This window comes from Monodon monoceros, unplaced genomic scaffold (genome assembly GCF_005190385.1).
Source record: "Monodon monoceros isolate NGI ecotype Baffin Bay Population unplaced genomic scaffold, NGI_Narwhal_1 Super_Scaffold_2, whole genome shotgun sequence".
In the NCBI taxonomy this organism is placed as follows: domain Eukaryota; kingdom Metazoa; phylum Chordata; class Mammalia; order Artiodactyla; family Monodontidae; genus Monodon; species Monodon monoceros.
In genome coordinates, this window is record NW_021703776.1 from 60,421,643 (window position 1) to 60,447,640 (window position 25,998).

Here is a 25,998-nt window from a genome sequence, read left to right on the forward strand (position 1 = left end):
TGAGTGAAGCCAAAGAGCATCGAAGAAGAATGGGTGAACTTTTTTAGGATAGGTTCAAAGCAGAACACTAGAAGGGATTATAGCCTGGGAGCATCACAGTCATTGAAGATGAGAAACAAATTTTCCATCGTCTCTGCAGAAGCAGGGTGTGGAGCAGAGTTGCCATGACAAACAAACACGACCAAAGTCGTGTCTCTTTCAGCAGAGCACTGGTCTCTTCAGGCCTGTGATGACTTGACACCTTGTGATCCTCCCCAAGCTCTTCTGAGCAAGCAGTGTCCTCACTCATTCATGCTGGCCAAGCAGGCTCCTCCTTCCTGTGTGTCTGAGGGGTTAGTCAAGGACAGAACTCAAAAGGAGAGCTCACTTCAGACTAACAAACTCAAGAGCTTGTCTTGCCTTGCAGGCAAAGCACCAGACTCCTTCGAAATGGAAGAGGTCGGTGTACTCAACTTCTAAGGGAAGTATCTCCCACCAAGGCATCTTTTGCCTTCCACCCCTCATTTAACCCCTTCATCTTTCAGCCCTTCAGCATTACATCTTATTCCAAACTTCTGTTTAATCTAGGACATTTAAGGTCATTCTAGTTACTTCAGTCAGAACTAAACTAGTATGAAGCCAGCCTTTGCTTTCTCCCATTTCTTTTCCTTTTTTTGCTCACAACTGAATCCACAGGTTATTTTTCACTTTGCTTTTCCTCAGTGTTTTATTATGCATCTCAGTATACTTTCATCTACTCTCTAACTTTTCATGTTTCACCTTCTTTGAGGGTCAGTTCAACTACTTCCCACTAAGTGAAGCTAGCACACCACTCTTCCTCTGTATTCTCGTAGCCTTGGCATGGAGAGCTTGTTACAGTAAAGATTGCGTGTGTGTGTTGACAACACCTCCCCCGCTGGACTGTCAGCTCCTTGAGGATTAGATTTTATCCTCAAGGGAATATGTCTTGGGAATATTTCCCTTGCAACACCTAATGCAGGGCCTTGGACAAAAAAAGTAGGGACTTGGGTTTGATAGCATTTTATTTGCTTGCTTGCTTTGGGATTTAGTGATACTCACGTAGCTTGACCTCCATTTCACACATATTCTTTGCCTCTTCATCCCACCTTCATTCACACATGCTAATTTTCATTGTCATTTAGATGGCACACCCAACTGTACTTCAAAGTCTTTTTAAAAAATATATACACATTTTCACTCATCTCTTTATTCTTTAATTACAGAGAAAGTATAGAAGAGCAAGGCTTTTTCCCCCTTTTCATGTAAATTGTTTAGAAGTCAGGTAGGATATTTATATGCCAATCCCAAGGTCAGGCCACTCTCTTTCGAGCCCTCTACAGGTGAGACACTCTACATGTCAGCCCACTACATGTGAGACACTCTACATGTGAGCCCACTACATGTGAGGCTCTGGGACACAGACTCTGCCCTCAAGGTAACCACAGTGTAGTGGCAGGGATAAGCACAAAAACCAATAACATGGTAGGGAGAGTGACAGCTATGCTGATAAACTTTCATGTCACTAAAGAGACAAGTTTGGATATCTGGGGAGTAAGAAAAGGGGCTCTTAATCAGCCAGGGGGCTGAGACAATCAAGGAAATCGTAGGATGTTAAAGCTTAACAATAACTTTAAAAGAAGTCTAAGAATGCCTATTGGTAGGTCTCCCCATCCCACAAAGAGATAAAAATTGCCTCAAAATATATAGCTGTTAATGATCCTAATATCTATGTGTATATGTTTTTGTATGCATATGTATTATGTCAAAAATGATTTTAAGAACCTTAAAATATTAATCTGACTTAAAACAGTAGCATAAAAATGAATAAAAATTATAAATGGAGAAAAAACAGAGCTTTGGTCAAGTGCCGTGATTTGAATACAATCGCAGGTGGCACTAAAACAGCGTATTTTCTTTTATTCAATCTTGTAAAAATTATTTAATTACCAAACTAATAGTTAAATTACTATAAAGACTATAAAGACAATCTGCAAGTCATTATTCAGTCTGCTGTCTATTTCCTAGGATCCAAACAGGAAATTCACCAAACTCCAGCCTGTTGACAAGCCTCATTAGACTCCACGGTCCCCTTACTAAGCTTCTTCTGCATCAAACTATATACTGACTTAGAGGAGAACAAAGTTCCTTGTATGTCATCTATATGTGAGAGTACAGGGAGAGATAAATATCATCATATTCAACATAAAGAGCTAAGAAAAGAATGTTAGTCCTTGCATGGCAAACTTTCGAATATTCTTATATGACAATTATTCAAGGAAAAGCAATACGTATTAGTATATATAGGTGTAGTAAGGGAGAACACACTCAGACACCAAAAATTAAAATAAAAGTAAAAACCTCACGTTTTGTGGCACATAGTGGGAACTTGGTAAATATTCATAAAAGAGTAAATTAATATTAGAAGTATTTGATAATTTAATCTGTGAGTGGCTTCCATATAAAAACAAAATATTCTGTTGAACTTCGAAGCCAACTTTCTTTGTGGTGTTTCTTTAATATTTGCCCAGATTTGTGTAAGAGGCTATATGTATATATAAGGCAGAGAGAGCCTTCAAAATGATATTTAAAAACTCACTATTTGAATTTTGTTTTCTTTTTTTTTAATAAATTTATTTACTTATGTATTTATTTTTGGCTGCATTGGGTCTTTGTTGCTGCGCGTGGGCTTTCTCTAATTGTAGCGAGCGGGGGCTGCTCTTCATTGTGGGCGCGGGCTTCTCATTGTGGTGGCTTCTCTTGTTGCGGAGCACGGGCTCTGGGAGCGGGGGCCTCAGAAGTTGTGGCGCACGGGCTTAGTTGCTCCGCGGCATGTGGGATCTTCCCAGACGAGATCTCGTTAAATTCTTAACCACTGCACCACCAGGGAAGTCCCGAACTTTGTTTTCTTAAAAATGTATATTTAAAATATTAAATCTTCATCACACAGACTGGGAGAAAAATATTTCTTTCACTCAATACCAATGTATGAGTAAATGAAACTTGGGTAGGTTGTAGCTTAAACAAGAGCTAATGCCAGATTTAATAGTCATTTTTTAATGGCAAATTTAAAAATATAAGAAATGAAAACTATGTGTGAAATTGGCAGATTTTCATGGCAGTTAAAACATAAACCAATGTACTTAAATATCTACCTATCAGAATTTCAACTCTGATTGGCCAAATTCTGCCTCCAGATCACTCTATGATGTTTTCCCTAAAGTCCTACTAAAGGCTGAATATGGTAATATTTGGCTCACTTCTCAAAATTATGATTCCAACCAAGTTGTACATAGATTTTTAATGCAAAAATCAACATTTTTGTGTTTAATTTTACTGAGTTAAACTGAGTCTGTTCCTTTCTTTTTTTAATTCCCAAATATATTATGAGAATTTAATACTTATGAAACTTCTGTAACTGTAGACTCTCTTAGGGTGCATCTTTGTATCTACAATATAACATCTTAAACCTTCCCTCTGGCTTACATACAAGGACCCTGCTCTCTGGAACTCCTATGTAAGAATGTTACCCATAGTATTAAACAATGCCAGTCAGCATCTTGTTTAGGTGAGAAATGTTTCAAACGTTATAATTATTTCTTTTTTTTTTTTTTTAATAACTTGGGCCCAGGTGGAATAACCCAGGAATACACCTGGTTTCCATTTTACATTATTGGGAATTTTTTGTTTTTCTTTTTTTTTAATAGATGAATAGGTACTTTACATTGCACTAAGTGGATTTTTCTCCAGGATAACAGTCACAGAGAAAAAATTTACTTATTATACTGAAAAATTTATATGGTGCACACTGGTTTGAGTTACAAAACCAGTAAAAATAATGTTAAGAAGTATGTCTAATCAATTACAAGTATAAAGTACCTTCTGTGAAAAAAGAGATGAAGGATTAAAAAGAGGGAATAAATATTTCTTCTTACATTGCTGAGCTATATCCTCATAGTCCTCTGTTTATTCCTGGGTTAAAGGTAATTTTTGGCCGTATGTACCACAATGCTTAAAATGTTTTCATCCTTTGATTCAGCCTTCAATATTCAGACATGAATCCCAAATAAATAATATGACATGTAGAAATAGATTTATGTACAAAGATACTCAGCATCATTTCTATTTGCAAAATTTAGAAAACTTTCCAACATTAGGAGAATCATTAAGTAAATTAATGTACCTTCAAAATATGGCCTATTGTGCACTCATTGAAGATGGTGTTTTCAAAGAAATTTTATGATATGGGGAAAAAAGGTCCCTCCAAATTTTGAGATGAAAATTTGACTACGTTACTATATCCAGAATTAATGTATTAAAAGAAAACCTGCAAAGACATGCTCCAAAATAATAACAGTAACCATTTTCCTACCTTATTTAACTTTTTATATTTATCAAGTTTCTATAGAAAGCTGTTATTATTTTTAAAGAAATAATTATTATTTTGTTTTAACAATAATTTTATTCTCATTAATAGGGTAATATTCATTAATTTCTTAAAAGAATTTTTTAAATAAACTCTACTCTCTCAATTTGAAAATCAAATGTTCTTTGAGCTTTCTAAGCTTTATATAGCAACTGAGTTATGAAATTTCCTGAATTGCTCTCCACAAATTTACCAAGTTGTAAATAAATCCCTTAGAGAGCTAAAATTAAATATGGGAAATAACTTGCTTGCTCCAAATATAGTTAAAGCTCTTTAGGAACAAAAGAAATATTTCTAGGTTAATAGTAATAATATTATTTTAGTTCAAATGCCACATTTTCCAGGCAGGGCCTCTACTCCTTCCACCCAGAAGTGATCTTTCCCTTTCCCTCTTCTTAATTCCCTTAGTTCTTTGAATCTTTGTTATGAGTGCCTTGTACATACCACTGGCCTGCCACAGACTGTTAGCTCTCTGAGTTCAGAAATCATGTTTAATCCTCTTGGCAGTAGCCAGTAGGTATTCATTATATGTTGATTAAATAAATGAAGTGAATTTATTATGAAAGCGTTTCTAATGAGACTGATGCACTTTGGTGTCTCAGGTCCAGAGCTTTGAAGAAGAGGCTGGTAATCCTCTTGACATGACCTCAGGAACTGTAGGTAAGAATTCATCAAGGTGTACAATTTCATCAATGGTCTTTCACAAAGAAAATGTCAATAACTAGTGCTCAATTTTCTTAATATGTAGAACTTAAATTATCTTCAAGAGATGCTATACCTACTACTACTACTACTTCGACCTACTGTTATTAAACACCTGCTAGCAATGCATATGTACATGTAAATTTCAAAATACTTACTACAGAAATGTCCAGTATCCCTGGGGCTAATGTAGTATGTGTTATTGTCTAACAAAAACTCTATATGGGGCTTCCCTGGTGGCGCAGTGGTTGAGAGTCCGCCTGCCGATGCAGGGGACACGGGTTCGTGCCCCGGTCCGGGAAGATCCCACATGCCGCAGAGCGGCTGGGCCTGTGAGCCATGGCCGCTGAGCCTGCGCGTCCGGAGCCTGTTGCTCCGCAACGGGAGAGGCCACAACAGTGAGAGGCCCGCGTACCGCAAAAAAACACCAAACAACTCTATATGGCCCAAATAGGCTAATGAAATGGATTTTACACAGACCTGGGACTAACTGAGTGAATACTTTCTTACTCCTACTGCTTGCTGTTTCACAAGTCATATTTTACCGGACCTCAGTTTTTCCGTCTGTAATAAAGAGATAAGTACAGATAATTTTTAAGTTCTCTGCTGGCACTTATAGTCTACATTAAGTGATTCTATGACCATCATATTAATCTCACAGTGGAAACAAGTTGCTTAGATGTAACATTCCAAATCATCTCTTAGACTGGTGTTAATATTACCCTAGAAAACAGAGAAGGAAGTCTTTCTCCACTACTGGTTCTTAGGCTGCCATTCAGCCATCATTGTGATTCAGCATTTCCATGATGCTATAAAAGAGCTAAAAGTAGACAGGGGTTAGTGAAGCAAAATAAAGCAGATGAAGCTCGCGTGTTTCCTAGAAGAAAATATGCAAATTTAAAATTTAATTTAGTGTGGTGTCAAACACATTTTTTTCATTACAAAGTGTATGTATGGGCCTCATTTTGCTAAACGCTGTTTAGAAATTATGCATTAGTAATTATAGGGTCCTGCTGACTACATAAATTGTTATCCTGCTCTTCGAAGTAATTACCACTAACCTGCGCTGAGGTTTATAAGACAAAAATAAGCATCTGTTTTCCATCTAATTGAACGCTTCTCAGTGAAGCTGGAGGTCCCCTTGCCAATAGGAATTGCCTTCCTTGACATTCAATTAAGAGGTCTGCTGATACCATGTAAGTCTCCCCAGTCATTCCAAAAAATGATTTGGGAAGTTAGGCAAAAGCACTAATTTACATTTAATCTCGAATTCATAGAACAAATTAAGATGGGTAAAGGTTGGCCTAATGGAGAAAATCTGAATTATAGTAAAGCAAATGTGATTTTATTACTTTCAAAAACAGTGTTGTTAACCCAAGAAAAAATAGGACTGAGAAAAAATAAGTAAAACTAGTTTGATTAATAGGGAAAGGGAAAATTATTACTTTGATTGATATATATGAATGGATTACATATATATGAATTATATATGTACATATTAAATATATACACATATGAATGAATGAATGTTTACACAAAGTTCAAAAGATGACTTTACTCAAAAGAGGAAAGCACATGGACTGTTTGACCAATAGGATATAGCAGAAATGATGTTGTGCCACTTTCAAGCTTATCCTTTAACCCACCTGGCTGCTTCCTGTTTCTTGAAACACCTGCTCTTGGAACATTCCTTCTGGGAACCTAGCCCTAGCTCATTCTGTGTGAGAAGTGCAACATGTGGGTATGCCACATGTGATCACTCTGGTGGGACAGCCTTGAATGAGCTCACCTGTGAGTAAACCACCTTAGTTACCCAGTTCGGTCAAACTTTCAGATGACTCCAGCCCAGATGCCATCAGACTGCAACTGCCTGAGAGAATCCAAGCGACAACCACATAGCTAAGCTGAATCAATCCACAGAACCATGGAAGTAATAATGAATTGTAGTTTTAAGCCACATATATACATACAAATAGATGAAGGCATGTGATGAACACTTCAAATACCTTTAAAACTTGAAGATATTTTAAAGACTATTTCATCTACTCAAGCACAATACTCTGAATATTAGCAGAAAAAGTGTATTTAAGCATTTCCCTAAATGAATTTGAGCAAAATTTCTTCTTATGAAAGATGGGGACCCAAGGCCACAAATGTACCATCCTCCCTTTATCACTGAAAAATGATCACTGGAATGACAAGGGAATATAAATATAAGAAGGAAACGTAACAATTCTCATCTCACTGAAAATATTCATTTCTGAGGATTCCAAATGATTCTTTGTAGTCATTCTTTTATTGGTGGGCATTTTTGGAATAACCTCTAATTGTGAACTGCTAGATACTGTGGTAATTTTTCTGTGTTTGCTGATATTACAGTGACAGGAAAGGTATGCCTTGACTCATCTGAGCGTTAACTTAGCTTCATTTGGAAATTATGACCATAACTCGTTAGTATAGTTCTACAGTGCACTTACAATGCTAAAGGAAGCTCTTCAGACTAATGATAGACAGTGAACTGTGATGTTTATACCATACATAAATGTAATACATATGACATTTTCAGCATGGAGGAAGGGGAGGTTGGTAAATGGATCAATAGAGCTCAAAGTTTTTACACCTTATGTGAAATGGTACAATATTAAAGTACACCACGAGGGACTTCCCTGGTGGCACAGTGGTTAAAAATCCACCTGCCAATGCAGGGGACACAGGTTTGATCCCTGGTCCAGGAAGATCCCACATGCGCGGAGCAACTAAGCCCATGAGCCACAACTACTGAGCTTGCACTCTAGAGCCCGCGAGCCACAACTACTAGCATGCGTGCCACAACTACTGAAGCCCACTCACCTAGAGCCCGTGCTCCACAACAAGAGAAGCCCCTGCTCACCGCAACTAGAGAAAGCCCATGCGCAGCAACAAAGACCCAATGCAGCCAAAAAATAAAAATTAAAATAAATAAAATTTAAAAAAAGAAAATAAAGTACACTGTGAAATTTTGAGGATTTAAAGCAACCATTAACAAATCAATAGATAGCTAGTGGGAAGCAGCCGCATAGCACAGGGAGATGAGCTCAGTGCTTTGTGACCACCTAGAGAGGTGGGATAGGGAGGGTGGGAAGGACATGCAAGAGGGAGGAGATATGGGGATATATGTATATGTATAGCTGATTCCCTTTTTATAAAGCAGAAACTAACACACAATTGTAAAGCAATTATACTCCAATAAAGATGTTAAAAAAAAAAATGGGCAGAAGACCTAAATAGACATTTCTCCAAAGAAGACATACAGATGGCCAAGAGGCACATGAAAATCTGCTCAACATCATTAATTAGTAGAGAAATGCAAATCAAAACTACAATGAGGTATCGCCTCACACGGATTAGGATGGGCATCATTAGAAAATCTACAAACAACAAATGCTGGAGAAGGTGTGGAGAAAAGGGAACCCTCTTGCACTGTTGGTGGGAATGTAAATTGATACAGCCACTATGGAGAACAGTATGGAGGTTCCTTAAAAAACTGAAAATAGAATTACATATGATCCAATAATCCCACTACTGGGCATATATCCAGAGAAAGCCATAATTCAAAAAGACACACGCACCCCAATGTTCACTGCAGCACTGTTTACAACTGCCAGGTCATGGAAGCAACCTAAATGCCCATCAACAGACAAATGGATAAAGATGATGTGGTACATATATACAATGGAATATTACTCAGCCATAAAAAGGAATGAAACTGGGTCATTTGTAGAGATGTGGATGGATCTAGAGACTGTCATACTGAGTGAAGTAAGTCAGAAAGAGAAAAATAAAAATCAGATATTAATGCATATATGTGGAATCTAGAAAAATAGTACAGATGAACCAGTTTGCAAGGTAGGAATAGATACATAGATGTAGAGAACAAACGTGTGGACACCAAGGGGGGAAAGCAGGGGGGGTGGGATGACTTGGGAGATAGGGATTGACATGTATACACTGATGTGTATAAAATAGATAACTAATAAGAACGTGCTGTATAAAAAAAAGTTAAAATCACAGAGGTATAGCAAAAAGCTGATAGAAAAATTAAATTATAATTTAAAAAAGTACAATGAAGGCAGTAAGTGACAGATTGAATACTGCAGAAAAATAACTGAATTTAAAAAGTAGGAGACATGTGTGAGAAATTATTTAAGAATCAAGTAGAAAAATGAAATGGATATAATAAACAAAATGTCAAGGAAGACAGATCCAAGGAGTATATTACATAGTCCTAACAGGTGGTTAGAGTTGGACTCTTCCCGTCTTAGTTTTGACTGAGGTTCTAAAAAAGATATCAGATACAAAGTCAACATGTGACAAATCCGTATATGCAACTTTTCTAAGGAAACTGTAGGACTCAATTCCACAACTCTTGAGCTCATTGTGTATTTAAAGAGGGGACAAGTTGCAGAGAGAAAGAAAAGACTGGTGAAGATATTTAATTGGGGAAAAGTAATGCCCTGTTGTGTGCCCTTCTACCATTTGGAGGAGGACTGGGGATGCTACTTTGAGACCCAAGCAGTAAGGGACATTTAAAGGAGACCACTCACAGAGCAATTTCATTATATTTAACAAGGACAGTCACAGTGTAACCAGTACTTCACATGTTCTGGGTACTTCACGTGCATTACACCTTTTAATCCTCAAAATAAACCATTGAGTTAGGCACTATTATTATTTCTAATTATTAGATGAAGAAACTGAAGCACAGAGAGGTTAAGTAACTTTCCATGGCCTCACAGATAGTAGAAAGTGGTTCCAGGTTTCAAATTCAGGTCATCTAGCACCAGAGTCTGTACTCTTAAATACTGCACCATATAACTTTGAAATGACTCCTCTGCAGTTGGAAGACATGTGGTTGGTGAATGAGAAAAATAATGCAGGCTGTGAAATGGATTGTGACTCCAGGCTGAGAAGTGCTCAAGGACAAGTCAAGAGGGCAAGGGAAGAGTTGACCACTGTATTTCATCAGTTATAAGATGAACAGTTTTTCCTTGAAATCAAGATACATCTTACAATTGATGGCAGGTCATAATTTAATTGGCAGAGGGTTTCTTCCTTTTTTAGTGGTACATAAATAATAGAAATCTTAAAATTAATGGTATCTAATACTATTTGATGGCAATGGGCATAAAGAAAAGGGAATGCCACCTGATCAAACTACAGACTCTTCATTGAATCATATTTACACAGCTATAACAATGTGAACGCTGTTGATTGGTTTTCAGCTTCGAGAATCAACAAATAGGCAAACACAGAGACTTAATTCTGATCACATAAACATTTTGAAGGTAGAATTATAGCTGTTGGGAAGTGGTAGATGAAACGTTGGAAGAAGGTGGAGGAAAGAACAGGGACTTTCATCCAAGAAGAAAACAGATGGCACCTGACCTGGGCGACTGAGAAGTAGTTTCCATAAACGTATGAACAAGCTTAAACCGAGCAGTGAATGGTGCCAAATCCTAGGTTTGGAAATATTAGGGAGAAATTACCACTCTTAGGACTGCAGGGGCAGGGGAAGGAGTAGTGGCTGAAACCGGGGGGTGAACAGCTGTACGGAAAGCTGTGGCTTTTTGTAGAGTGAGGCAGCCAAGCTGTGGATGACCCAGCAAGGAGGCAGGTGGGAAAATAAATACTCCAAACTCCCTCTCTCGCTATCCTCCAATCTCCAATGGCCAAACCCAAGATGATGCCAGAGATCAAGGAAGCTCATTGATATGGTCAATAAGGGACACATAGAGTAGAGAAGAAAGGAGACTAGATCTGGAGGAGCAAACAGAAAACATTCAGTACAGTACACTAATGTCTTTACCTTAGATAGAAGCTTGGCAAGATAATGATTAAAGCTGATAGACTGCGAAAGTAAGAGATGTTCAGATAGATGATAAATAATGATAGATAGATAGATGATAGAAATACAAGGACAAAGGGAGTACAGTAGCAGTGTAAATTAGCTAAAATCTTACCTTTGATAAATAAATATTGGAACAAAAATAGTTTTTATTAAGTCTAGGTACATGAAGGAAATGAGAACACCTAAATATCACAGTAAAATGTATGAGATACAATGATAAGGTGGGGAAAGGGGTAATCCACAAATTTCCAGACAGAAAAGTACAGATTACTTACAAGTGAAAACGTTCCAACATGTCATTAGGAACACTAAATGGCAGGTGGGAGTAAACTGATGTCCACATAATTTAGAAGTGGGAAAATGTGAACCAATGATTTTATACCCATTCATATTTTTTCTATATGCAAGGGCAGCTTAAAGTCATTCTCAAAGGAAGATTCATGAAGTATTCCCTTCACTACCCTTCTAGGACAATGTCCTCAATGATTAAGATGTTACTCAAAATAACATAGTCCTGGGAATTCCCTGGCAGTCCAGTGGTAGGACTCCAAGCTGTCACTGCCTAGGTTCAATCCTTGGTCAGGGAAATAAGATCCTGCAAGAAAAAAAAAAAAAAAAGTACTCTAGGGGCTTCCCTGGTGGCGCAGTGGTTGAGAGTCCGCCTGCCAATGCAGGGGACATGGGTCCGTGCCCCGGTCCGGGAAGATCCCACATGCCGCAGAGCGGCTGGGTCCGCAAGCCATGGCCGCTGAGCCTGCGCGTCCGGAGCCTGTGCTCCGCAACGGGAGAGGCCACAACAGTGAGAGGCCCACGTACCGCAAAAAAAAAAAAAAAAAAAAAAAAAGTACTCTAGAATAATTCAAATAGGGTATGGAAAAAGTGAACTCAAGTAAAAACCAACTAAACATACAAAGTTGATTAATTATTGTCAAATTTTCTGAAACAAAATATTACAAAGTAACTTGGGATAAAAATAAAATTTACAATAATAATTTGTTTAAATTCTATTTTATTATAACAAACTACTGTGAAAGATTGGAAACAGGATAAAAGAGAAATAAAGACAAAAACTAATTAGGGTTTATCATATTAAAATCTAATAAAATATACTTCAAGGTAAAAAAAATTAAAAAGAAGACTTTAAAAATTTAATCAAAATTATAAACCACATTTAAGATTTAAAAATTATGAATCATTACATACCAAATAATTAACACCTAATATATAAAGACTGATTTTATGAATTTGTAAAAAGCCTCTAGAAATCAATTAGAACAACAACAAAACCTTATTAGATTAATGAGGAAAGGAAATAGATACAAAGTCCAGGGAAGAAATATACAAGCTCCATAAAAATGGTAAAACATGATCAATGTCTCCTGTAACTAAACAAATACAAACTTAAACAATAATGATAACATGTGTTTCACCTACCATATTAGCAAATATTTAAAGATTTATATAATACCCAGTGATAATAAAAATTTAAAACAAACACCCAATGTTGGTTGGAAGCTAAATTGTCATAATTATTTGGAGTATAATCTGTTGATGTTGCACAATTTTAAATGTATGTAACTTTAGTGCAACTATTATAGTTCTGAAACTTGACCTACCAATAGACTCAAATGTACACGCAAGGATTTTTTACTATAAAAATGTTTATAATAACAAGCAACTAGAGGCAGCCTAAGTGCCAAAAATATGTTTGCTTCAAATAATTATTGTACATTCTGGCACTAAAATCTATTAATCTATTCTGACATTAAAGTCTATTTTTTTAAATGAGGCAGATATTTATATGTTGATACGGAAAGGTCTCTAAGATATACACCTGCTAAAGGAGGGGGGAAAAGATACATGCAAAAGAGTCTATATACATACCTCTTTGTGTTGAAAGAGTATATTTCTATTGAGAGAGGAAAGTATGTGCAGGATGCTTCTGAAAGAATGTATAAGGGACTGTTAATGGCAGTACCTTAACAGAAGGGAAACTCACATGTTTTAAATTAATTGGCATCTTTTTATTATGTTACCACGTGTATATGTTATTTTCATAACACTACTTAGCAAAATAAACTCTGTGATACTATAGGAAATTGACACAATGAAAATGGGAGATTTTGTTTTAATAAAAATTATGTATGTTAAGGTGTACAATGTGATAATTTGATGTACATATACACAGTGAAATAATTACTATGATGATGACTACTCAAGCTAATTAACATGTCATCTCTTCACATAGTTAACTTTTTGTGTGTGTGTAATGAATGAACCTGAAATCTCTCAGCAAATTTCTAATATTCAATACAGTATTACCAACTGTAGTCATCATGCAGTACCTTAGATCTCTAGACTTACTCATCCTGAATAACTGCAACTTTGTACCCTTTGACCAACATCTCCACTCAAATTGAGAGATTTTATTATTCCTCTAATCTTTTACAGGTCAAACATGAAATAATAAAATATGATAGAAAAGATATTAATATTATAATTGATAATATGCCTTTAATAGAAGAATATTGAAATAAGTATTCCTTGCTGGTGTTCTTGGAATATTTATTAAAATATCTAACAAACTGTAATGCAAAGATTATTTCATTTATATCTTATACACACACTCACACATAATGTATAGGCTACTTTGCCATAGATATAAATGCAGTAATGTTTGAATTCAATAAAAAAGTATAAGTATAAGTGACACTTTCCTCCTCCAAACAAAGCAAAATACCAAATCCAAGACTTAGGGACTGAGTCCTCCACGTTATAGAAAAGTGCAGAAAATGCAAAGTTAACATTATAAATTCAAAATAATGTAAATGAAGCAAATTTTAACCTCAGTAGTAATCTAAGAAATATAAATTTAAATTACACTAAAATAGACAAATGAGTTACTAAATTGATGGAGGGTTAAGAAATCATATAATCTAATGTTGTCAAGTATACACATTGTTTTCCAAAGGCAATATAACAACATGTATCAGAAATATTGCAAATGGTTTACCTTCTGAGCTGTGCGCACCCTCTAGAAAGTTATCCTAAAACAGTTATAAAAGAGGTGTGAAAACTAAAAATAATCAAAAAAGATTAAATTAAAAAAAAACCAGAACCAGTCTAGATATCCAACATAAAAGGTTGTTTAAATAAATAATGCTGCATATCATGCAGTGATTAATGAGAACACAACTGGTATTTTACGCCACAGTGGTTAAAGACTTAGGAGATAAAAACAAGTCAAAATAAAACTCATGTTCCTACAGAAAAATATCTCAATTTGCTTATATAAAATTACATATTTAATCTATATAATACACATAAAAATTACATATGAGATAAACTACAGGTAATAGTTTGGTGACCATCTCATGGTGATGAGTTTCAGGTAATATTTTGTCTTTCCCCTTCTTACATTTTATACAGTACAAATGAAAATGTTTGAAACAAGTTTCAAACATTTTCAACAACAACAACAAAAATCAATCCTTTGATCAATCAATCAAGAGGGAGAAAGAGGGAGAGATCACAGTATTAACAATGGCAATCTCCAGATGATAGAATTACATCTGGTTTTTCCTCCTTTTGCTTATCTGTATTTTCTAATTTGTCTACACAGAATAATCATTCAATGAAGATAATCCTAAACGTTACTTTTTACAATTTGAGTATATTTGGGGACCTAGAGAACTTTGAAGAGATAACTTTTATATGCTGTCTCCTGGTTGGTCTTCTTCCTCATCAGTTACCACTAAACTAGAATCGTTTATTCTCTCTCAATTTTTCCCTTCCCTTCCTTTCTCTTCCCTCCCCTCCCCTCCCCTTCTCTTTCTCTCCCTCTCCCTCTCCCTCTTCCTCTCTCTTCTTCTTTCTTTGTTATTTCAAAGAGGCTGGTATTCGAGTTTAGAAAACACCAAAAATGGCCGATTTCCTTTGTTAGGCAGACAAATTCCGTAGTCCCTGCTATTCTTCCTCCTTTATTTTCTCTACCTATACCCGCTTCCTTTTGCTATTATTGCCCTTGGTGAATGACACCTCCACAGGACTTACTGGAGAAACTGTAACCTGGCTCTCTTGTGCCAAACAGTGCTCCTTTTAGGGGTAGTAATCTTGTCCTATTTACCCAGTAAGCCTAGCACAGTGCCTGACCCATCAGGCAATCCCATACATACCTGTTGCCTCCCCACATTGGTCATGTCGCCTTCTGGGCTTCTCTTGTCTTAACCAAAAGAGTTCCCAATTCTAATTCATCAGTAGTGATTTAATGTTGCAACAGTGCATTATGGGCAGAGTATAATGACTAGCTTAAAATGTAGTGCATGTTTTTTTTAATGGTTTTACTGTCATAGATTTCAATATTTGTAAATTAGGAATTTATCCAATTTGTACATACCTTTCAAATCTGTGAATTGCTCCTTCATTTTATTCATGTTGCATTTAGTACTAAGTAATGTAGACAATTTACTTCACTTTTATACACATTTCAGCAACATCTCTCAGAAAGCTGGTTTATCAGAATATATGTGAAATCTGTTGCTGAACTTTATACTCCAATCAATTACAATTATTATGAAGGAGCATTTCCTTGTCAATTAACAATTTACATCAATACACAGATCTGTAGTGTCCCAAGCAGTTTTAATTATATTACTTAATGTAATGATCACACTATTCTTTCCTCTTTAGAGATAAGACATCAATAAATTAACTTGACTAAGTTTACACAGCTGGCCAAAGGAAGGACCAAAATTCAAGCCAGGATCTTGTCCTCCTTCCATACTGAATTAATTCATTCAACAAATATTCAATGAGCACTTATACATACAAGACCCTGTTCTAGATGCTGGGGTTACAGATGGAAGCCAAACAGAGCCTAGTCTCATGGAGCTTACAAGATTTAGGAGAAACTAATTAATTATTAATGTACAATTGTGATAAGTGTCAAGAGGAAAAAGCAAAAGATGAATTGAAAGCTGCTAACATCCCGGCAAGAGCCAAGTACAGATTTAAGTGCCTTGATAAAGCATCATTTTAACTGCCTGGCAACATCTGAGTGCTCACTCTGTGTCAGGCACACTTCCAGACACTTTCCATCTATTAATTCATTGAATCCTCCCTTGGAGGTGGATTCTATCATTATCATTCCCAGTGCACAGATGAGGAAACTGAGGTACAGAGATTGTGTGGTTGCCCATGGCCACACATCTCAGAGCCCCTGACTGTCTTTTGTTTCTGGTTGCCTTCTAAATTGGCATTGACAGAATCCCTGTGGTGACGAGCTCTTAGCGCTTGCCTTAAACCCTAGTGCAGAAAGTCTATTGAAACAACATTGCTCAAATATAAAACAAACTTAGATCATGAGACTCAGAAGATACTGATTTCTATAATAACCTCCTACACATGAATCTACTTTGGTGTTTATGGCTTCATACCTGGATTATTACCACTGACCTCCCCGATGGTGTGATTTGCTAACTTGAAGGTAAAAATGGACTCCATTGGCAATGAGAAGAGGGGCAGAAGTGCCCACCTCTTTGGTTGTTTGCTCGGCCTAGGTAGTGTTACTTGTTTGGGGGGCATTAGAGCACAGGGAAAAGGATAGCCAGAATGAAGGGAACTGATCACTTGAGACTGCCTGTTCACAAGACAGGTTAGGACCAGTACACTGGTGGAGCACAAGTCTCAGTGGCTCTGTCCCTTGGCTCAGTCGCCTGGCCTCAATTTGAGTCCAATTGCTTAATTTTCTGCACACCCCACGAAAGCCAATTCCCATGCTGCTCTGCGTCTTCTTTATATTTCTCCATAATACCATCTCTGGCTGTTCAACTGCAGCGGGCTTTATGATAAGGGTTACTGTTTGTTGTTTTCTTCGTTGGCAGTAGGCAAAGACTTCATTTTAAAAGACACACTCAAACTCAAACAGCCCTGAACGACTTACAGAAAGCAGGGTGTTTTCTAGGCTTGTTTTTGAAATATTACAATTTTTATTAGGCAATTTTATCATTGTTATAAATAAGTAATTGTACTGGGGAGAAGGGATAATCCTTATTTAATTAAATTCATCTATACTCCCAGGTTGGCAGCAACAAGACATATGTGAGACTAATACCCACAGCCTGCCTCTTTGCATGTGCAATTAAAAATTCACTCTACAGTAGCACTGCCAGTTTCATGTTGCTTTTGGCATTTACAAATTCTTTTATTTTGTGGCTTTTTTTTTACCATACACATATGCTGGAGCAGATGTTGCTTATTTGTTGTTTATTCAAATCTGTAGGCCCTGGCAGCTAACTCCATTGTTCTGTAATGAAGCTTTATTCACTGTCCTGTATTAGGACCCAGCGCCTGCACGAGAGGCTGCGTTAGCTCCCAGTAGGATGCCACAGTTATTGCCCTTGTAGTTGGCTGTTTATAGTCGGAAGCTTGCGTTGGGGAGAAAAATCAACAACAACAAAGGGCCGGGTGGTTATAGTTGGGGTGAATGGAAAGGAACGGAACAGGCGGGAAGGTCACCCAGCATTACTCCGCTCTGTAGTTCGGCCTGGTGGCCTCAGCCTGGCATCCGGGTTCATCTGCTGTGGGGATTTGGTGTCTGGGGCTGGGAAGCATTTCCTCCCTGTTCTTTCTCTTCTTTTTCTTTCCTTTCCTCTCTCTAGTTATTTAATTCGTTCACGGGAGGGGCGTCTAGTGCATCTCCTCACCCCCACGCCACCCCCTTATTTCCAGTGCATACATAGATTCACTAACAGCCACGCTCAGTCCAGCGCAAAACTTTCTTCCATCTATCACACCCTCATCGCATCTTTCCTCATCCACGTACTGTTTCTGGCTGCCTGTGTCTTGGGGAAGCCACACTTCATAAAGTCAAGAATGTCAGGTCCACGTTGACCAAAATAAAGACCTGCTGATCCCTAGAGCTCCAACACCAATTTGGAGACGTTCGCCTTCTGGAAAACCCCTGTCTTGGCCAGGAGGCAATCAATCAGAGATGTAACCGCCTCCATCTGGCACATTATGACATGGAACCTCACTATTAACACATTTGTGATTCATCTTGTCCCAAGGAGTGGTGCCAGGGATCAAACCACATCCTCCCTCCCCGTGGCAGCTGGGAGCAGTCTAGCTTCCAGCATGCAGAGTTAACACATTGGCTCCTGTGACATTGCAAGTAACAATTCTTTTAATTATCACACCTTCCCTCCCCCTCCCCACCCACTCCACAGACATTTTGGCACCATGGGGATATTTTGCAGCCGGCAATCAGTACTTTTCTTAATTGACTGAGTATGTTCCAATAGCATGAAGGCTGGTATTATCCACTATCGAATAAAAGGGGCAGTTGCTTGATGCTAAGTTCTATAGCTACAACCCTACACTTGTTTGGGAGCTTTTACTTCCATAAGAATGCTCTACTGTTCGTTCATGATTGTTTTTTGAATTTCATTTCTCCTAATTGTCTATACTTGGATATATCCTTAGGATTGAATTCAAGGTCTTTCCCGTTCTGGTCTCACTTCCTTTCCCACAGCCCAAACTGCATGTATTTGGGTTGCTTTGCATCCCTCAGCACTTCCCACTTTTACATCTTTGTAGTTGCCTTGCTGCCTTTTCATGGAATCCACTTCCAATTTCTTTTTCTACATGCCAAAAGTCATCCATCCTGAAGGTCTCAGTTCAGCTATTGCCTCTTCTATCATCTCCTCCAAGAACCCTCTTCCCTGGAGTACCCTTTCTTCAGTGCTCCCATAAATTTTGATATGCCTTTACTATAGGCCTGCACACAGTTTGCCTTGAATTATAATTAGCTGGTGCAAAACATATGTCTCTAACTAAATTGGTATTTCTTTTACAGATTTTTTGCATACGTCTTTGTAGCCATGTCTTGATTAGGGGTTGGCATCACATCCGTGGAGCACTTAGCATGGAAAATGGGCTTAAAGAATGGGGATAAACCTGTACTGAGTATTCTATAGGCCAGGCATCACACACAGCACTTTACATTCTTAACTCATCCTTAAAACAACCACAGGAATTAGTGGATTTTGCCCCCATTTTGCAGAAGAGGAAACTGAGGCTGAGAGAGGATAAATAATTGGATCCAGGTAACCCAGCTATTGAGTGACGGAGCTAGGATTCACAGATCTCTCTGATGCAGAAACTTTTATTCTTGCCAAAACATTCCTCTATTTCCCTTACAAAAATTTTAATGTTATGTTAGAATAGTCAAGATACCACCCTAATGTTAAAATGTAGGTAGAATTAGATTTATAATTCAACAGAGAAAACACTGTTGTACTTCTAAGGGAATATTAAAATCAAAGTATATTAATATGGTTGAAATGAACCACACCAAAAAAAGGAGAGCAAACCAAAGTTTATGATTTAACTAGGGGCTCAGTTTATTTAAATTCAGGCTTAATAATAATAACAGTTATTATTATTATTATATAAATCCCCACAGAACTATGCTAGATGAAAATAAGAGCATGCTCTTCTATGCCCCTTATAAAAATTAATATTTTGTTTAACGAGATGTGTTTCAGGGTTTGTTCAGAGGATAGCTTATATCAGATATGAAATCAGGAATCCTTTATTTTGTTTTAGCCTAACAGGTTGTTTTGGAAGAGGATTAGAAAATCAGTCTCTCACAGGCCCTTTTTTGAGCCTGGAGAGTTGATTATGGAAGGAATGAAGGGTGTGGCCAAGGGTGGTTGATAGAAGCCACCAAAGAGAAAGAAGGGGGGTCTTCCCTGGTGGTGCAGTGGTTGAGAGTCCGCCTGCCGATGCAGGGGACACGGGTTCGTGCCCCGGTCTGGAAAGATCCCACCTGCCGCGGAGCGGCTGGGCCCATGAGCCATGGCCGCCGAGCCTGCGCGTCCGGAGCCTGTGCTCCGCAACGGGAGAGGCCACAACAGTGAGAGGCCAGCGTACCGCAAAAAAAGAAAAAAAAAGAGGAAGAAAGGGAAGGTAAAGAGGACGTGTTTCAGATGTTTTTTATCATACGGTTTATCCCCTATTCTTGCCCCAGCTCAGCCCCACCACTTTTCCCCCACTCCTTTCTAGGTTCCTTTAATTACTGGCCAAGTGCTAGTATAAAACCATTCAAGGTGAATATTGCATCAAGAAACTAGGCCATTCATAAGGGAGTTTGTGTTTTGCCAAAAGTCCCAGGCAGTATGAAATCGATGTGAAGATCGATGGCTTAGGGGAGTGCAAGGGGAAAATCATAGCTTCCCACCTTCTTTTCAGGAATCTGTTGGAAGAAAGGTCCCAGTACTTGTCTTGTGTAGCAAACATTATCCTGTATGGTAAGCACAAGGCTCTAGAAAAGTTTGAGCAAATGAGAAGGAAACTGTTACTAGAAGAGGCTTTGAATATTAGGGCTTTTCCTTCCATATCTGATCTTATTCTGGCTGTTCTCCTCACTTTGGAAAGAGAGTTGGCATTTCCCCCTCTTAGTCTTCCCTGGGAAAGTTGAAACCAGAGGTGAGGCTGGTGCTTCTCCCTGGGAAGAGAGGTTAGAGAGTGGCTCAGAGCTAGAGCAGCTGAGAATTTGATTGGTTTCTTCTGCTGCCAACTGTAGTCTGCTTCTGGTGCCCACACAGACTTCAAGGGTGATATCTGACTTGGTCTGTTTCCTTCAGCAGGTGCAGTTTGCCCACCTGCATGACAATTGCACAGGTTTCACCTTGGTCATGGTCTGATGCACTAACCAATAGGATTTAAAATTTATTTAATAAAGTATAACATGATATGAACTTGTAAATATTCTATTTTCATTAAATGACTTTCTTTTAAAAATATGCAGTCTACAGGGAAATTCAAAGTTCTGTTTCTATCATTATTGTTCCTATTGTATTAATAGGCAATATTATTAGTATAAATTCTTGCCTCCTGAAAAATATGACTATTTCAAAAACCAGTATTTGCTCTTTGTTAATGATAACGTGAATAAATTGTGATTTCCTAGCAGTCCAAAGACACTGACATGCATACCTTGGTAATCTAGTGGGGGATCTGACACCTATTCGAAGCTCAGAAAGTATTTCTTCAACGGATGAATGAGACAACAAAGATTTCTCAGGAGCTGTATCCCTGCCTTTGATAAAAAGCCAAAATCAAGCCCCTATCTAAATGTTTTCATGGAGCAATGATATGAGAGAGAAAGAGAGAGCTAGAGACAGAGAGAGATGGAGAAACTTATGATGGCCAGGCTGTAAAGGCTTAAATAAAATCAATGTCACTTAAATGAATTTTTGCAAAGATAATGTAGTGCAGTAGTATGGACTTCTGTTGACTTGATAATGATAAAAAGCTTTGAATTTAGAAGAATAAAAAAATTTTATGCCCATCAGACTATTATTTTCAAGCATTAATATCAAAAAATATATCAACTGGGATTTTATCAGAGAAATTGAAAGTTTACATGGAGATATTGAATAGAAGAATGGACCAAGATATTTTGGGCAAGGCATTTTTGTTTATTTTCTTTTATGTACATTACCAGCTCTTCCTACACTTTCCAATACCTTCTCAGTATATTTTTTCATAAAATAAATTTTTACGCCAGGTAAACTAACAAATCTAATAATTTAAATTTACTCTTGGCATCTACTCTTATGGTAATTTCCATCCTTTTTTTTTTCTCTAGATAGAATGATTTCTAAGCTTGCTATGAAACTGTCATCCTCAGGGATTTTCCTTCACCTTCTTTTTCCTACATCTTTTTGGGTTGGATTATCCTTTTCCTAGAACTCATTTATTTCTTTGGGTACCCCCTTTGTTTTTCAGAGAACATCCTCCAGTGATTTCATTAGATTAAAAAGATATATAATCAGAAAACAAAGCTCTGTTCTTAGTGTGCCTCTTCCTAATCAACAAGATGGTGGTGCTTAATGCCTGATGCACAGTTGTCACTTTAGGATATCTTAGCATCACCAACCCTCTACTGTTTTTTCACTTCAACTTGAAGGACTTCCATTAGTTTTTTTCATTGGGCAGTCTGCTAGTGATAAATTCTCTCAATTTTGTTTATCTGGGAATGTCTTAAACTGTCTTTTATTTTTGAAGGACAGTTTTGCTGAATATAGAATTTCTCGGTTGGCATTCTTTTCTCTTTCAGTGCTTTGCAATGTCATCCCACAGCCTCTGGTCTTCACGGTCTCTGATGGGAAGTTAACTGTTAATCTTATTGAGTTTCCCTATGGTTTATTGTTATGATAGTTTGTTGTTGTTTCTGGTTGGTTGGTTTGTTTTAAAGTGACTTCCCTGGATTAATTCTGTGAAGTCTGTCTTCTTTGTCATGTGCAGTCACTGAAGTCTCTACCCAGATAGCTTAGTGGTCAGTTAATGATTGGGCAGATTTTTTTCTTAAGTGCCTTGAACAAATAAATCTCCCACGCACTGCTGATGGTTTCTGTGCATATGTTGGAGCACAGCTTCAATGCTCCAACTATATACAACTCAGCCTAGTCTTCACTTCCTCCTTGTTCAGAGCCTCAAGGTCAGCCTGAGGTGAAAGACTGGGGTCTCCTCAGATCTTTCCTGTCATGCACACAACCTTGCACATGTGTACAACCTTCTAGATCCATAGGAATATATTGGAGCTTTTCAAAGTCTTCTGTGGGCATTAGTCAGCTTCATGTTTGCCCCAAGTGGTATTGCCATCTCAGGTAGCTGCAAGGTTAAACAATTATCTTTGGTTGCTTTTGACAAATGCCCTGTCAGATGTGGCTTTCCTCACTTAAGGACCTGTGAGTCAAATCAAATAAACACAAGCTTAGTGAATGGGGTTTTGTCAGAGAGCTGCCAGCCAGGTCAACTAGTGACAGTTCTCCAGGGATGGGCTTTTCTGGGAGGTTCACCCTTTTTCTGCTTCCACCACTCACCGCTAAGTCTTCTGATTTTCACAGCTATTGTTGTTCCAAGGCTGCTGGTTTTCAAGGCTCATGCAGAGCTGGGGAAAGGATGATGGGATTAGGGTAAGTTAAAATGCCACGAAGTTCACTGTTCTTATTTATATCCAGCTTTTTTTTTTTTCCTTGAATAAATGCTCCTTAGGTTGTTGCAAGCCTTGAGTTAATTTCTAGAGTTCTGAAAAAGTTAATATTGACAATTTTTGCCAGTGTTCTTGTTGCTTTTATGTAGAAATGGGGTTTGGCAGGCTGTTTTTCCATTATTCCAGAAGTACTTCTCTCCTTTTATGTCTTTGCAGTAAAACAAATTTCTTTTTTTTTTAAGAGAATTCATTATCTGATCTAAACTATTAAAGTATGAGCAAGGAGGTATGTTTCCCTTGAATTACTTAACAATATATTCCTATAGTACAGCTAAGAGATGCACACACATCAGTGGTTATCATCGAAATATAAATAGGGGGCTTCCCTGGTGGCGCAGTGGTTGAGAATCTGCCTGCTAATGCAGGGGACACGGGTTCGAGCCCTGGTCTGGGAGGATCCCACATGGCGCAGAGCAGCTAGGCCCGTGAGCCACAACTACTGAACCTGCGTGTCTGGAGCCTGTGCTCGGCAACAAGAGAGGCCGCGACAGTGAGAGGCCCGCACACCGCGATGAAGAGTGGCCCCCGCTTGCCACAACTAGAGAAAACCCTCGCACAGAAACAAAGACCCAACACAGCCAAAAATAAAATAAATTAATTAAAAGAAGGCTCAACATTTAAAAATATATATATATATTTATAAATAGGAACACATCCACATACTTCCCTCCCTTTTATACTTCCTTCTGCCCCTCTGCTGCCAACCTAATGAACAAGTCCTGGTGTACATTTCTCAAAGATGGTTTAACAATTCCATGTCCAAGATGCTACTATATGAACAAATTTCTTCACTACAGTTTTAGCAAGATATTTGCAAAGAAAAAAATTATATGTGTTCATTCTACCATTTTAGCCCAGAGTCTACCTTTGTTTTATTATTCAGTAACAATGGATTGAAACATTTCTACTAGTAGAATATCAGGTAGTAAGACACACCAGAAGGAAAGATATTCTTGGTTAAGACCATCCTTCTTTTAAATCCCCATATGATCAGCAGTCTGTTTTGTTTCCGTGTAAAGCTAGATTCAGTGGTTATGTTTATATTTATGTTGTATACCCGACAGCATTCTCAACCTTCCTGAATTCGAGAGATGGCTTCTCATGACATTAAGTTACATTTGTGTTATTCTTGCCATTAATAAGAGCTTCGTATTTTTCTAGCTCATAAGTTTTTTCCTTACAGTCACCGGTATAGCAGTTTAAGCAGTCAGGCTTATCCCCATTTTTCAGATGCTAAACTTTGGCTCAGAGGAGTTAAGTGATTTGCCACAAAACAACCAATTAGTATGCACCAAGGTTGGAAGTTGAATTCAGGTCATCTGTATTAAAATTTAGAGACCTCTTCGTTATAACCATCCAGTGTCCTCGACTCCAGGTACCACGGACTTTCAGATTGTTATTTAGTCCAAACCATCCAATGCTTAAAATACCTACATAGCCTCCAATATTTTCTTAATCATCTAAAGTAAGGGGGATGGGGAGGTCAGTTCATAAATATTTCCAATAAAATTATGCTTTATAAGAGACGATCAGGGCTAGTTATCTTTGTTTTTGGTGGGGAGCAGGGTATGGAAGGGAAGAGAGACTCAACTTTAGCTCAAGAGCTTATTTTAAAAAATAACTGCATGCAAGTTTGCAGATTTATACTTTTTCTAGTAATTTAACAAATATTTATTGAGTACCTATTGTGTGTCCAGAGCTATAAGTAACAAAGTCTCCACAAAAGGAAGAGATGACATACAATTAATAGGTGTACACATCTCATGGATAGAGTTATTTTCTCTGATTTGTACAATACTGTATGCCCAGTTCCTTAGGACGTACCCAGATCCTATACATAATGGGTGTTCAATAAATATACATTTATATAATTAATTAATTAACTAATAAGGTAATCTTAGATGTTTTTAAAGGTTATGAAAAAATAAAATGGAGTAATGGAGTATAAAACATCCTGGCACAGGGAGTTATATTTTATTAGATGGTTAGGAAATATTCTCTGAGGAGAAGGGATTGGACACCCTTGTCATCTGATTTTAGAATATTCATTGCTCATTTTTTTTGAAACCTATTTCAGAAACAACCACTGAGAAAACTCCTGACTCAGAAATTCCATTTATACTTTCAAATCACAAGGAACCCTGGAATGTCGTTTCTTATTCCCTGAAGTAGAATGGCAGGAATAAACACTGGACCTCACTTCAGGTCCACTGCTGACGTTTTGTATCACCATCAGCCAAGAGACTAAACAGCTATTTCTTTTTAAACTCTAAGCTGTAAGCTTGAGAATGTTACTTAGTTCAGCTTAATTTTATATTAATTTCCTTAAGGAGCATAAGAGTGGCTTCTGGAAAGTATATATTGATTAGCAAAACTCTAGAAATCACCATAATCCAGAATTTAGCCCTTAGAAAATAAATGCCAATATTTTCTCCTTTCTTCCTTGGACATGGATACAGGACTGACTGGTGAAATACCAAAGATTTGATATGTGTGCTTTAATGGAAAAAGCATGAACATAAGGTCAGGTCACATTGTTTGTGTGACCTATGGTAAGTTATTTGAGGCCCGCAAACCCCAATGTTTCCATTTTTATGATGGGCCTGATGAAATCTACCCAACTGGGCAGTTGTAAGGATCAGAAACAATGTGTACAGAATATCACGAACAGTAGTGGTGAGCAATAAATAGTGGCTATTAGTACTGTAGTTATTACTGTGGATTCATCTTGAAAGTCATTTGTAAATCCTCTTCTGTCATTTCTATGGAAAGATATGAAGACATGATAAGTGATTATCAATAGATAGTCCTTAGTACTCTCTTAAGAAAAATGAGACATTAACTGATTTAAAAATGGAAGTCTTTTCTTTGATTCTTAAAAGGAAAGTATGTGTAATTACACAGACTTTCATTTTCAGATATGAT

At 37.5% G+C, this 25,998-nt stretch overlaps 1 protein-coding gene across 1 annotated transcript in view; it reads left to right on the forward strand.

Annotated features, from left to right (window-relative positions):
* Positions 1–25,998, forward strand: part of ITPRID1 (ITPR interacting domain containing 1) — a 68,133-nt gene that overhangs the window by 21,324 nt on the left and 20,811 nt on the right. Inside the window, 1 exon segment of the mRNA XM_029233057.1 lies at positions 5,026–5,099. Coding sequence (XP_029088890.1) covers positions 5,026–5,099 — 74 coding nt within the window.